Genomic DNA, 14,243 nt, shown 5'->3' on the forward strand with positions numbered 1-14,243 from the left:
TAAAAAAGAAAATGTGTTAGGTTCTTTTTATATGTCCATCATCTTGAACCACCATGTTTTTCACAGCAGCCCAAATGCAAAGCACTTTTTGTATTTTGTAGACAAGGCTTTCTATGCAAATGAAGGTATGGTATGTGAGGGTCACTGTAGATTGCTGCAGTCTTACCATTAATTCTTACACACTGGACCAATAAATTAAGGATATTGGCCAGTTATAATTCCATGCTGTTAAATGATTCACCACAAACTAAAAGACAAAAAAAAAGAAAAAATCAATAAATAAATACATTTTGCATGACAACGAGAATTGTCCTTACACAGTCTCCAGCAATTGAGGTTACTTTTTCAAAAGATGCTGGTGTAAACGGATGACGGAGACCGTCAGACTTAAGGACCTGAGGGAAATCCAACAACTCAGTGTGACTAGTGACTACATAACACGAGAAGGTGAGCTCATTTTTGTAAATGAGCATTGGTCTGTGACAAAGTGCTATGGACCGTTTCAGCAACAAATTAAATAATTACCCCACAGTTTGCAACAAAAACAACAACTACCACTGACGACATCACATGGGTATGTTTTGTATATTTCTATATTTTTATATTACAAATATAACTTATTATATTTATCAATAAATGACATTTTAAGCACCAACTGAACGAAGAGTTGCAAGGTCTCCACATTCCAACACATACAAACAAGGTGCACTAAGGGTGCACAGATGTGGTTTCATCTGAGGAGAGGGTTTACTCTCTTGTTGACTATGGAGAATGCATTGTCCCTTCGCTGGAACCATCTGACGTTTAAATGCATTCAGATGACAATGTTGTCCTCAAGCAAAAACGTCATCAAACTATTAGCAAGCAGAAAACATCTTGAGACCACTGTCAAGCCACTTTCTTGTGCAGCGCTACAAGAATCACTTCCTAACTTGGGCTTTTTGTTTTTTTGGTGACTTGCATGCCCGAGGCATTGGGAAGACATTGAAAAGCACTTGAGCTTAAACTCTATCAACTGTTAAACTGATTTATTATATTTTGTCATGGATTTTAGACAATGTGCGGTGTGTCCTGCATCAGATTTCTTTGAGGTTTAATTCAAAACCCCTAAATGAGTTTAACATGCAGTTCTTTCTCGCAGACATTTTGAGAGTGAGGTCCTTTATACAATTCTTTACAAGTATGAGGCCAGTAAATTGAATCTTAAATGCAAACAATAAAATGCTGGTATGGGTGTTCACTAAAAAGGCATGTATTTTTGAATGAATAGTTATATAATTAGCTTTGACTTTCAGTACATTTTATGACTGATAAATAATCTTTTTCTCCTATTAGTAAAGCCAAACAAACACTATTACAATTTAAATATTATTAAGTAGAGAAAAGAACAATAACAAGACATCTTACATTGTCAGAAAACTACAAGGAGTCTTCGGTACGCACACATAACTCAAGTGGCTTGGATATTTCATTGAGAAAAGAGAATGATCCCTGAGTAAATTGTACACATTTCCCCCTACAGAGAGTAAAGCTTTAAGTGAGGCTCACAGTGAGGGAACAAAATCAAACCTCATGAGTGGACCTAATCTAAACTAATTAGTAAAATATCCACTTAATCCTTGCTGATTTTTGGACCATCTTCTTGCCAAGTGCTGATTCCTTTCCCTAACGTTGAGCATAATTCAAAAATGGGGAAGGTTATCTAAATTCAAGGATTGGCTGAATCGAGGCCCAATAAATTAACCTTTTTCTTTTTACCTTTGATGTTGTAGGTATACTGAAATATAAAGATGTATTTCAAATTCTAAAACCACTTATGGGAAAGTGGTCTCAGAATATTTTGGATGTTACTGTCATCATAATACACTGATTATTTGGAGGGTCAAATTTGCAAATTTAATTTTGGTGACTTGACAGGAGAAAAAAAGCTGCACATATAAATTATCTGATTTTCAGTTGATAGTTTGGTTTGGCGGAATGTTGATGGAGGCATGAATCTGGACACTGTCAAGAGGGCTGAAACGTTCCATGTGACTGAGGCATGCTGAAACGGAGACTAAATATCTGGCCCATTTCAGTGGCAGATCTTTCACACCACTCTTCCTTACATTTGCACCGTCGGAAAAAAAATACTTATCTAGTCTGTCCTGAAGAGCCATTCATCTTTGGGTTAGCCAGAATGCAATTTACATTACAATATACTGAGAACAAACCTAACTATCCTGGCACATTGGGGAGTTCTTTCCAGTGTGCAGGCCATTTCATAGCAAACTACAGATGAAAAATGGGTGGAGTTGGACCTTTGTTGATGACACTCACTGCACTGTCTCTGAAACAAACTTCCCATGGCATTAGGGCATGAGAATGCCCGATAAGAAATCAAAAGTAAATAAACATTTATGTCCACGGTGAGCTCATGTTTACAAAAGAATTGTCTAGCCAATCAGACATACTACAGTGAGCCAGGACGGATATACTGTTTTTAACTATGATTTTATTCTGGCTCGTATGTGGCACAAATGAAATACATTCTTCAAAAAGGAAAACCCACATATAAACACATGTTTTATTTAAACCGACTCTAGTCACACCTGGAGATATCTCAAAGATCTTCAGCATTAAGTGATTAGGTCCTTTATATTATTAACAACTAACGGTTGACTGCCTTCTAAAAAAATAAATCACTGATATTTAGTGCACATTACAAATTATCCTAATTTTAAAGAGGGAAGAAAGATAAAATTACATAAATGGGTCTAAAACATTTAAAAGGAAATTAAAATGTCACAAATCTGAAACTGTACTGTTTACTTTGTTCAAGTATATCAAAAATACATAGTACATACTGAAACGTAATTATTAAGTGCTGTGGAAACTAGCAGAAGGACTTGTGTTCTGCATTTCAATTGATGCCCATTTTCAAACAAAACAAATTTGCAAACTCTCCTGATTTTCTAATTCTGAAATAATTCAAAGCAGGTGCTGGTGCTTTATCTCCTGATTTTAAGAGTCTAGAACTGAAATGCCCAGACTTTGACAGCAGCTCAAAAAAACAAACCATCCCATGTCCAGATATACAGTCCTTTCAGAAAAGCAATGACATAGCCAACACCACCATTCACTATTTCGATTATATCGTAAAAAAAATACCATATCCTAAAAGTGTCATTCAACACTAATACTGAAACACAACATAAAGCTTCAATAATAGCATAAGCTCATGGAAGTAATAAGCAACAGGTTGCCATTACCCAATAGCGATCTGGGTCTCTGCTTGTCTTTAGAGACAGTATTAAATCATTGCATGTGAAAAACAGGGAGGCTAAGGAAGTGGTTACCTCAGACAACCATCTCCTTCCAGGCTGACCTGGCATGAGCGCAGCTATAGAGGGGTAACTCATCTGACGAACCCAATGTCACCCAGCAGAGGGAAACACTTACTATTACACTTCAAAACAATTTCTTTGTAAAGACTAAATCAGATGGAATGACGCATTTTTACAACGTAAATAAGAAATTCTAGACAAAATAGTCAAGTGAAAAAGGTAGATGGAGAGAAAATGGTCCACTCTTTTGCATGACTCTACATGACTCATTTCTTTCTCTTAGTAAGTATGTTAGGTGTGTTAGGGAGTCATGGAGACATCAGCCAGAGAAACTATTCCACCCATGTTTACACCACACTATCACCACATTGGGACACCACTGCAGAATGCCTCTCCTGGGTTCCTCGCCTCCAGGTCAAGAGGCCAATAGAACAAAGTGTCTCCAGCGGCCACCACCCCCCCCAAAAAAAACTGAAAGTCACCTCATTGGAATGCTGCTGTTGCTATGTAGACAAAGAGACCCTTATATTGTTTTTTGGAGGGGCCTCAGTATCTGCAGATGGCATATTGATTACAATTTCAGTAAAAAATATTTGGATAAATATATCTGTGATGTATTTAATAGGTCTATTTTGCTTTGATCAACTGAAATCTACTCATGCTGTGATTGCTTCCCCCCCAAAACAATATAACAAGCAATGTGAATGTCAGGCATCTAAAGGGTCTGTGATAGAGTCTATGAATGTTGGCATAAGAATTTTCTTTTATATCCCAGTGTCACGAAATGTCTCTCTGAAGCAGCGCCACATGGCCAGCTTTGCTTACACAGGAGAGGGGGATGTAATCTAAAGGGATAGTGGCTAATCCATTTGCTTCCCATCCAGTACTGTTTGTCCCAGCTACTGGTTTGTAAGGTGGTGAGTGGCCAGACAGTTTGCAGCGTAACAGCAGATGTCACCTGGTAGCCATCACCAGCTTAAGCCATCAGAGCACTTGATAGTCTTCCAGGACATAAGGGCTGCCACTTCAGAGTTAGAGGATGCACTGGTGCATATCGTTTCCTTTATTATAGAAAATATGGAACAGTTTATTTTTCCCCTATTCATGACCGGGTTTTACTGAGGTGGAGATCACAGTGTCCTTTGTTTTACTAAGAAATTCAAATCTATGGCAACTTAGCTGTTTGCATTTAAAATTAATGGTGACTGTATTACAGCCTGAAAGCACCACCAGGCATGCCATTCCTATTTTCAAATACTAGCAATTAAGCAAGGCGTAAAAGACAGTGGAGCTACAAACCAAATGTATCCATTTTATAATGTATAACAAACCCACCACACTTGGTTGGTCTTAAACATCAAGTCTTCTGTGGCTGGCTACAGCAAAGGCTTTGCAATATTAGCTTGCACTTGAGATAAATAGGATTACAGGGTTCTTCAGTAACAACAATAACACAGCAGCATTAATGATGGCGACTGTACTATCAAAATTGCTATACAGCAGTTAATAACACCATTTCTTCATTTTGACACTATTATTCAGCTTTACATTATTTTTAAACAAAAATAAATCAAAACCATACTGCTTCTAGGATAATCTAAAATTCAAGAGAGGAAGAAAGGTACTACAATGACATTGTAGTACTATAAACATGCCATAAGGGATTGAGAAATGTCCTGTCTAAACCTATAACTTGATATAATTGTTATATATCTGCTCCTGGTCTCTTTCTTCTGTCTCTACCTCGCATCCCTCTTCCACTTTCTCTCCCCCCTTTCTGTCCCCCACTTCTCCTCTGTCCTCCATTTTTCCTTTTACCCCAACCGGTCAAGGAAGATGATCACACATTTTTGGGTCTGGTTCTGTCAGAGATTTCTTTCAGTTAAAAGGGAGTTTTTTTTCTCTGATCACTGATGCCTAGTTCTTGCTCACTGTGTGAATTGTTGGGTTTCTCTTTTCTTTATTATTGAAAAGGTTTCTGCCTTACTATGTACAGTGCCTTGAGATAATGTATGTTGTGATTTGGCACTATACAAATAAAACGGAATTGAATTGAATGTTTACCTTCAGCTTTGATTTGTACTTTTAATCTTAACACAGGATACAATAAATCAAAAAATACTGAGTGAAAATATTACACTTCCAAATAAGCCAGACAGACAGACAGGTGGAAGAGGTTACTGTCAGTAAAGATTATGTAATTTCAAAGTTTTGAGATAGAAGCTCTGGAATTCTCTGGCTGCTGCTTCTACCTTCTGCCTTTCCTGTAATTGAAGCCATGCGTAGTCTGCTGACAGTTTGGTCCCAGTGGTCACTGTTAGATTACAAGATGTTTTTCCAGTGTATATTGGACACAAAAGCCATCAGTGAGAATATTCAGACTAAAAACACTTTCAGTTCAGTCAGCTCACACTCATAAAACATAGATGACCCCTACAACTAGCACAGCACAGGGTGCTACTCGTCTCCAAATGAAAAGAAACATTTGTTCAATGAAATGTGCGGTCTTCCCAAGGAAGTTGTATAAAGAAGAGGCTTTGGTTCAAGTTTAGTAAGTTCCTCTAATTTCAAAAGGAGCCAAGCATTCATCACCGAGCCTGGTGAGACACGGTTAGAGCAAAAGAGGTGTTTAAAGAAGCTGTTTCTAAGGAAAACACAGCATGTTGCTGAACATATAAAACAGCATGGAGCTGGACTTTCTTGTTCTAGCACTGAATGACACAGTCCAGGGCCAAAGGAAAGTGATGCCTCTGGGATGCATTGCTGCAAAGTGAGATGTGACTCAGAGAGCAGTTAGGACAATGAGAGAATCCAGAGAGGCACATTTTCCAAATTTTTCCAAAAGAGACCGACATAGAGTATATCAATGAGTAAGGGTTATGATTTACAGGGAGGTCAATAGTCACCATGCATCATATAACACCACATTATTGAACAGTCAGAAACATCTGATCACTGTAGAAATATTATTCATACATACAGGGACCGGAGGATAAAAAGGAAATGATGAGGATAAAAATTCTTCTTCTTGTAAGAACAAGACCAACAAATTTCTGTTGCGTATTTTAAATAGTTTCCTCTTCAGTGGATATCATCCAATAGCTAGGGTCAAGCAATTAAAGTCATACAGCTAGCCGAACATGAAAGTGGCCTAATATCTTCAAAATGTGTTTTTATGGACAACAAATTATTTGACTGCACCCATATGCAATTTACAATTTAAACACATGTCCACTAAAGCATGCAATGAGTAACTGGGACATTCACAAGTGGTGACGGGTTAAAAAGAGTGGCTTACACCTTTCATGGAGGAATATGCCAGTGAAAATGATCACATCTGAAAGTTCCCATGATGCAAGGGTGATGCCCGAGGAAAAAGCATTTGTTTGTAAGGGAACCTTGCCAAATATCTGGCAAGAGGGACTCAAAAACCTGAAGGCTTTAAGAAAAACAAAGCATGACTGGTGATGGAGGATTATGCAAGACAATGGCAGGAGAGGGTGAAACTCAAGTTTTGTTTTTGCTCCACATTTGATACATTCAACCCAATGTGCTGCCCAATTCACAGCTTTGTGCTTCCAGACATTACATAATTTCAAATAAATAATAAAATAATGTAACTGACTCACTATTAGTGAGTCAAGGCAGCCAATTAGTCTTTCAACAATGTGTGAACGCTATGACATAAATGAAACAAAATCCATCACGTAAATATGTGCACATGCTTATACAAACTACACATTATTTTACACAGAGTGGGAGTGAAGTATTGTCTTTGATGACTCTGTGTTTACACACTTGCTTGCAATATGAGCAACAGACCCTGATGTGGATTTGACCATGCAATCTTCTGATCTAGAGTCAGATGCTCTACTGTTGAGCCGCATAGTCTGTTATACAAACAGGGTGACAGAGGCTTGTTGCGTGAATGGGGTGAAGTCTGCCATCTCTGATTACCTTTAATTTGCAGGCCACAAACTGTGTTGATGTTTTTGTTTGGTCTGTTGTGCCACCAACTCAGTTAAACAGCTAGTAGCACTTTAACACAAGGGTGTAAGTACTAAAAAGTACAAAGTACTAAACAATACCAGACCCAAAATGCCTCTGTATCACTCTCAAAAATGCCTCGACCACAGTACCAGAAAAACAAGTGTCTGCAGTCAAGATGCATTTAAATATGGACAGCTGAAAGTGGAGAGGACGCTGACAACAGACCCCAACAGATCTGCTAGTGGAAGGGGACAAGGAAGCAACACTGGGAACTTAAGCCAAGGTTAGCTTAAGTTCTCTAACTGTCAGTAAAGGTTCTCAATCATCCAGGTCATAGTCTTCTTCAGTAGTTTGCTGTAGGCGACTGGACATGCTAGAGTTGAAGCGATTTCACCTCTCATCCAAGACGCTTCTTCAGTTCTGACTAGCTGGTAAGAAAAACCAGGCTAGATACCTGTCTAGAGAGTCTTTAAGTTGAACAATGCAGACGTTCAGCACGTCCAGTGTGAGGTTGTTGGTTTCACCTTAGACAAGGTGTGAAATTGTCAGTAGGGTCACCCGAAAGACAGACACTACTATTGTATGGCTGTTGGACTTCACCGTTGTTATGTGTTTGCTTGTTGATCCTTTTTGGAAGAGAGCTCGGGGCAGCATTGTAGGTGGCTGTTAGTTGGCGTCTTAGTCCACCTCCTCTGTTGAGTGATGGTTTCTCCAGGTTAACACAGATGGCTTCTTTCACTCCTCTTTCAAACCATCAACCCTACAGGTGACCCCATAAAAAAAACAAAACGTGTTTTTGCCTGAAAAAGCCTCATTGTATTGTTAGTTATCTGTCTCTATGTGTGTACCACTGACCAGAGCAAATTCCTAGTATTGTGTAAACTTTAACTGGCAATAAACCTGATTCTGAGAGTTTGTATGTTGCACAGTATTGTGCAAAGTCTTAAGTCATCACAAGCTTTGTTGTTTTTTATGTCTGTTGATTTCTGTGACCATTGGTATTTGGATTGGAATGAGGTGACTGAAATATATTGGCAAGCTGTCAATCAGTTTAACTTTACAATGTATGGTCATTATAGCATTGCTAAAACAACTATATTATACTAATCTAGTGGTGGCCTACAAATTTGCACAGTCCTGTATGTCACTTTTAAAGTTGTAGTCCAGTGATATGCACTATATCTCGACTTACTGATCTTTCCGATTTAGTTGAGAGAGCACTACATCATCAGTGTGTACAAGATATACTTATTATAAACAAGGTTGCTGGTTGGGGAGATTTAAGCATGCTAATTGTTCACTGCTTTGGTTGAATACATCTGTTAGCTGTATGTTGTCAACATTTTGACTGACTAACTGATATTTCATCTTTTCCAGACAGTTCATTCCAGTCCATGTGGAGAAAGGAAAAGCAATAAAGCACAAGTCAAAACTGACAGGAATGTCTTAGTCCAGCCATGTCTCGGTTAATGCTGTTCAGTACTTCCGGCATTTGCAGCATAGTCTTTGCCTTCATCACAGCAGTTTACATATTCTGTTATTCATAATTGTCTATTACCATGGTAGTCATGCAGGATCATGGCGTAATGACTCATGACATACACCGATAAACCACCCAACACAAGACCCCTTAGGCCGCTTCTGTGAAGTTAGCAGGGCTGGCAGCTTCTCAGGGGAGTTGGGGATAAAATAAAAAATGGGGATTCAGGAGAAACTCAATTTTCCCACTTGCTTTATAATTTTAGGAATCAGATTTTTACAATGTAACAAAGTATGAATATATTGTATGCTGTAACAATTGGCATCACCATCTGCTATTCATAAATGTCAGAATATAGCTTAATTTGAATGTGTTGTGGTTCTCTGGTGGGTAACAGTAAAACCATTCAAGCATGTGCAATGGCAAAGTGTAAAGCCTTTACACATGTTGAAAGCACATTCAGACGTTCTCATGTACAAATTCTTGATGTGTCATGCAATTTTTGGTCTACTTTAATCCTGGCGTTTTCAGCTTTCATTTTGTATCAACACGCTTTTGAAATCTGATGCTAAAAAGCTCAGGGTAGAACACGCCTGCTTTGACATCTGCCAAAAAGTGCAGCATCAATAGAACACTTAACCTACAATTAAGACTACTTAGTGACTTCACACATCTTTCGGCATGTAAAGACCAAATTTTGTAGAAATGGTTAGCCCCGAGGTTATAGTACCATCTGTCATTAACAGATAATTAAAGTGTTAAGACGGGAAAATTACATACAACTCCCAAAAGCAAGGATGCAAAAGTTTCAACAGTGTAGCAGATTTAGTTAAATATAATTAAAGAGTTTTCAGTTTCATAGTAACACGTAGCACACACTGAAGGGCAACATATCCAGGAAAAGCCATCACTTCTCACACCTCAGCCAATACGTTGCTCTTCCAGGCAATTGCTGAGCAACATTACTGCCCAGAAAACTGAATCACCCAATAAAGAAAGGAGAAATGTGGGGATTGGAGAAAGTAGGATGAGGGTAGAAGCAGAGGTGGGCTAGGGGAGGACACACCCATAAGGTTGGAGAGGATCAGGCCGGTAACTGGTGTGCACCAAGAGAGAGGGGGTGGACCCACATGCAAAATATTTAAGATGCTCAGGCAGAGGAGGGCTTCACTGAGGAAATAAGACAGAGCCGTGGTAGGCTGTTAGTCAATAGAGAGCTCCAACTCAACTGGTTAGGCAAAGCTAATATTTCTAGCAAAGACATTTTACAGGGACTGACTACTTCTGATCATAGACAACTGAGGTTGTGTGAAAAACTAGAGCATTTGTATACAAAATGGCAAAGGAAAGGTTGAGCATATTGGCTCTAGGGGTGACACTGCTTCTGTTAGCAGAAGCATGGGCCCAGAGTCCCAGAAAGAGACTGGCAACTTCAAAGCCAGCCAAGGCTCAGTGCTGCGATGATGTGCGCTCTCTCAAGGTCCAGGTAGCCAATCTGACTAGTATCCTTGAGGAGCTGAGTCGCAAGCAGGGGACAGACTTATTGAACGTTGTGAGGCAAATAATGGAGCTGGACAAACAGAACCGGCAGCAAGAAGCACGAGTTACGGAGGCAGAGAGCAAATACTCGGAGATCAACAACCGCGTGGAGATCATGCAGCTACAAACCCTGCAATCTGCCACTCAGACCTCATCAGGTGAGCCTCCATGCTTTGTAATAGGCAAACAATGAAATGACACACTGTGTCAAGATGTTGTGTATGCAGCTTGTTGGTTTGTTTTTTTAAATGCAAGAATATGGTTAAACTTAGCATTTTTGCCCATTTAAATGTATGTGAAAGTAATGTATGTCAACTAAATATTCCTCAGGAGAGACTGTTAAGTGTTCACACATGGTGAACCTGACGCATCAGTTGTGCATATTTGACCTTCCACTAATTTTCACTAGCCTGCTGAGCAGCTGCTGTGAAATTCATTCCACATATGGACACAGAAATATACATGAGTGAACTTCAAAATGTACCTTTTGTCTGGCAAACATTTCTAGATTTTCTTATTTATATTGAAGGAAAGCCTTTTTTTTAAAAAAAAAAAAAGATAAAATAAGACTTATTTTTAGTACAATTTCTTAACTACCAATAACCTGGTACACAACAAATTAAGAGTATTTTTTTTGAATGTGCTTGCCAATGTTTTACAGAAAAATGTCACATTAGTCAAATATTTATTTATGGTAGCCGTTTAGTAGGCTTTAATCAGCCTTGTCCAAATCTCAACTAATGCCTTTGACAATTCAAGTCAACTTTAATACACCACTAATCAGCACTAGCTGGTGCAGAAAGGTTAAGAAGCTATGATGTAGTTTATTATTCCAGTCCCTCAACTGTGTGGTCTAATATGGCCACATTTATGTCACTGGCAAACTGAACACAGTAACCTTTTAAAAACTTGAGTAAAAACTTGGAGACAGGGGAGCAGAACAGGAAGGGATGTGAAGATTAGAAGTGGAAGGTTTCCATCTCTTTTACTGGGTTTATTGCTCCTCAGTGATTCAATAGCCGTGTTAACGGCATGGCCATACTGTAACAGATTACATTAGTATGCATGCAATAATCTGAGCTTTATAAAACACAACACCTTAGTTTGAGATTGTTTACTTCTGGAAGGCACTAAGATTGTTTTTACATGCCCAAAAAAATCAAATATCCACAAAGCTATTAGAATGTATCTAAATGTGCATGGTTTTCGATAACGTAAGATTTAAGACTTAAGACTTTTTTTTTCAGATGCAATTTATGACTGTGCATCACTCTACACCAAAAGTTACAAGATCTCTGGCGAGTACAAACTGCCCAAAGATGAGTTTCTGGGGACACCCGAGTTGAGCGTAAGTTAAATTTGAACCCTGTATATTGCATTTGTGTCATCTTTTTGGAAGAGTATTGTGAGGTCTCCCTATTCACTTTTTGCACTGCATTAAAAGATGGTTAATGCTTTTAGGTGTTCTGCGATATGGATACAAAAGGAGGCGGTTGGACTGTGATCCAAAGGCGCAAAGTCGGCCTGACATCATTCAACCGTGACTGGAAGCAGTACAAAAGTGGATTTGGATCCATCCGTGGGGACTTCTGGCTGGGCAATGACAACATCTTCCGTCTAACAAGGCAGCCCACTGTGCTACGAATTGAGTTGGAGGTATCTATTTGAAAACATGGCAATCATGTAGGCCTAAACAAACTAGAAACCAAAAACAATGCGTAACCCATTATTATAATCAAAAAAAAATGGACAACTTTTAGAGACGTTGGGCAAACAATGGGTTCCAATATTCTCAGGTTCGAAAGCTGCCTGTCTTTTAATCACTTTGTGTGCTTTCCAATGCAGGACTGGGAAGGACAGACACGCTATGCTGAGTATGGTTTTTTCACCATCAGTAATGAGCTCAACAGCTACAAGCTCTTCCTTGCCAACTATAGTGGGAATGCTGGAGACTCCCTTCGCTACCACAACAACACCAACTTCAGCACCATGCACAAGGACAATGACAAATGTGTGGATGACTGTGCTTCTCTGCGCAAAGGTAAATTATTAGAGAAAACAAACAAAAACAAGACATGTAGGAATGTTCTTTCAATTAACAATAGAGCTCTCTTTTACCTTCATTTCCCTCCAGGTGGCTACTGGTACAACTGCTGCACCGACTCAAACTTAAATGGTGTTTTTTATCGCTACCGGGAGCACACAAAGAACACAGATGGGATCACTTGGTATGGTTGGCACGGGCCCAACTACTCCCTCAAGAAAGTGGAGATGAAGGTCCGTCCAGTGGGTTTTCAACCATAGGTGCTTCCACTGTGTTTCCTGGATCATGATGTGCATGAATGCGGAGAGATTTCACTAATACTTGGTCAATTATAATGTAGCCTTCCCTTGACTGCGAAAGGAATGAATACATCGTTTGTGTTGGTCTGATTATGTTTGAGTCAGATGAATGTGTAATGTTTCTACCGTGTATGATTGTAAAGTGTACTTCATTTTGTGTATTTATCAGTAAAATATTTTATTTTTTAAAAGCTTTGATAGATGCTCTTTACCACTGTCCCATTTGGGTAACCAGATTTTAATATTTCCTCTCTGAAAGCACTAGGATGGATCATTTAGACACAAAACTATTATTGTAGCAGCAAGTTTCAGTCTAGACTGGTCTAGTTCAGGTTTAAATCATTAGGACTGATAGGAGCTAATGAAACTTTAGGATCTGTCTAAGTTGCTGGAATGGGACCAAACACCAAAGGTATTTCTTATGAATTCCAATAAATTTTATTAAAACCTTAACCGTTAATAATGGAAATGTGTAATTTGTAAAATGTGTACAGCTCTGTAATTATGTTGTTTTATGTGATAGAAAATAAAGATATTTTTTAAAAGAAATGTGACACACTCGTGTTTCAAACAAGATTCCACTTCACCATGTGTCAAACTTAGTGGGAGTCTAAGAGCAAAGCAAAGTCTTGTGTCCATTCATGTCCAATAATAGCCACATATTTGCCTTGAGCCAGTGACTTCTGACTCATGGGTCATCTCCTGACACTGTGGGCAAAGGTCTCTGGACACGAAAGCCAAATGCAGGAATGGGGACCACACACACATACTTTTCTACCATCGTGTTAAATGCCTCCAGGTTTACTGCTCAAACAAAAAAAACAGCATTTTGCTTTAGACCCACAGGATTCCTTAGAGCATTTGAATGCCTACAGACAGGAAGCACTGCCTGCACAGGCTCAGATGTCGGCTTTGTCAGTCAAATTAAAGCACAACTTTTATCCCTTCCCTTCAGAAGAAATTACCATGGTGGTCTTGTTTGTTGGCTTAAGTCAAGGCACTGGATAAAACTATTCACATAAGCTACAACGGATGACCACCAGCAGACATTTCTAAGAATTCTATTAATACATTTTCAGCACTAAACATCTGAACAAAATAAACTTAATAATGCATGCCCTTCACAAGCATCTCCACGATCCATGGTAACAATATGGCTACACATTTTGATTAACACCGGGTCAATATGCAACAACCAGCTCTAGTCTCTACACTTGCACTGGGATCACTGAACTAGTTGTTCTATTAATTATAAAAATACCTTTTAATATATGAACGTTTTAATTAATAGTGTCCCTCTGTTGTTACTGTGGCTACAAAGCGTCTCTATTGAAAGAGTCTGAAAGTAGATAAAGTAGAGTCCCTCATACCGTTTACAACAAACAATTCATAATATTATGAGCACTGAATTCCATTAAGATTTAACACTGCCTTTAAAGAATACAAGTAACAATTCCAAATGTAATGACAACTATTAACCCCAAGGACGGAACATTTAATCCCTTCCAATAAGATCACAATTGGATGCTGCTGGTTAGTCAAAGTCAGAAAATAAATCTTCACTT

General features: G+C 38.7%; 2 protein-coding genes across 3 annotated transcripts in view; one reads left to right on the plus strand and one right to left on the minus strand.

Moving 5' to 3' along the window:
• mtor (mechanistic target of rapamycin kinase) overlaps positions 1 to 14,243 on the minus strand; it is a 75,500-nt gene that overhangs the window by 36,332 nt on the left and 24,925 nt on the right. The window lies entirely within an intron of this gene.
• angptl7 (angiopoietin-like 7) lies at positions 9,954 to 13,200 on the plus strand. Its single transcript, XM_044037503.1, has 5 exons — positions 9,954 to 10,493; positions 11,583 to 11,683; positions 11,797 to 11,991; positions 12,181 to 12,376; positions 12,470 to 13,200. The coding sequence occupies exons 1-5, from the start codon at positions 10,133 to 10,135 to the stop codon at positions 12,637 to 12,639; spliced, it is 1,023 nt and encodes a 340-aa protein (XP_043893438.1). The 5' UTR covers positions 9,954 to 10,132; the 3' UTR covers positions 12,640 to 13,200.

This window comes from Solea senegalensis, linkage group LG11 (genome assembly GCF_019176455.1).
Source record: "Solea senegalensis isolate Sse05_10M linkage group LG11, IFAPA_SoseM_1, whole genome shotgun sequence".
NCBI lineage: Eukaryota > Metazoa > Chordata > Actinopteri > Pleuronectiformes > Soleidae > Solea > Solea senegalensis.

Bases quoted from the DNA above. Each gene is read 5' to 3' on its own strand.
- angptl7 (XM_044037503.1), top strand. From the start codon at position 10,133: ATGGCAAAGGAAAGGTTGAGCATATTGGCTCTAGGGGTGACACTGCTT. The intron at 10,494-11,582 runs GTGAGCCTCCAT...TTTTTTTTTCAG, and splicing joins TGCCACTCAGACCTCATCAG to ATGCAATTTATGACTGTGCA. The intron at 11,992-12,180 runs GTATCTATTTGA...TTTCCAATGCAG, and splicing joins TGCTACGAATTGAGTTGGAG to GACTGGGAAGGACAGACACG.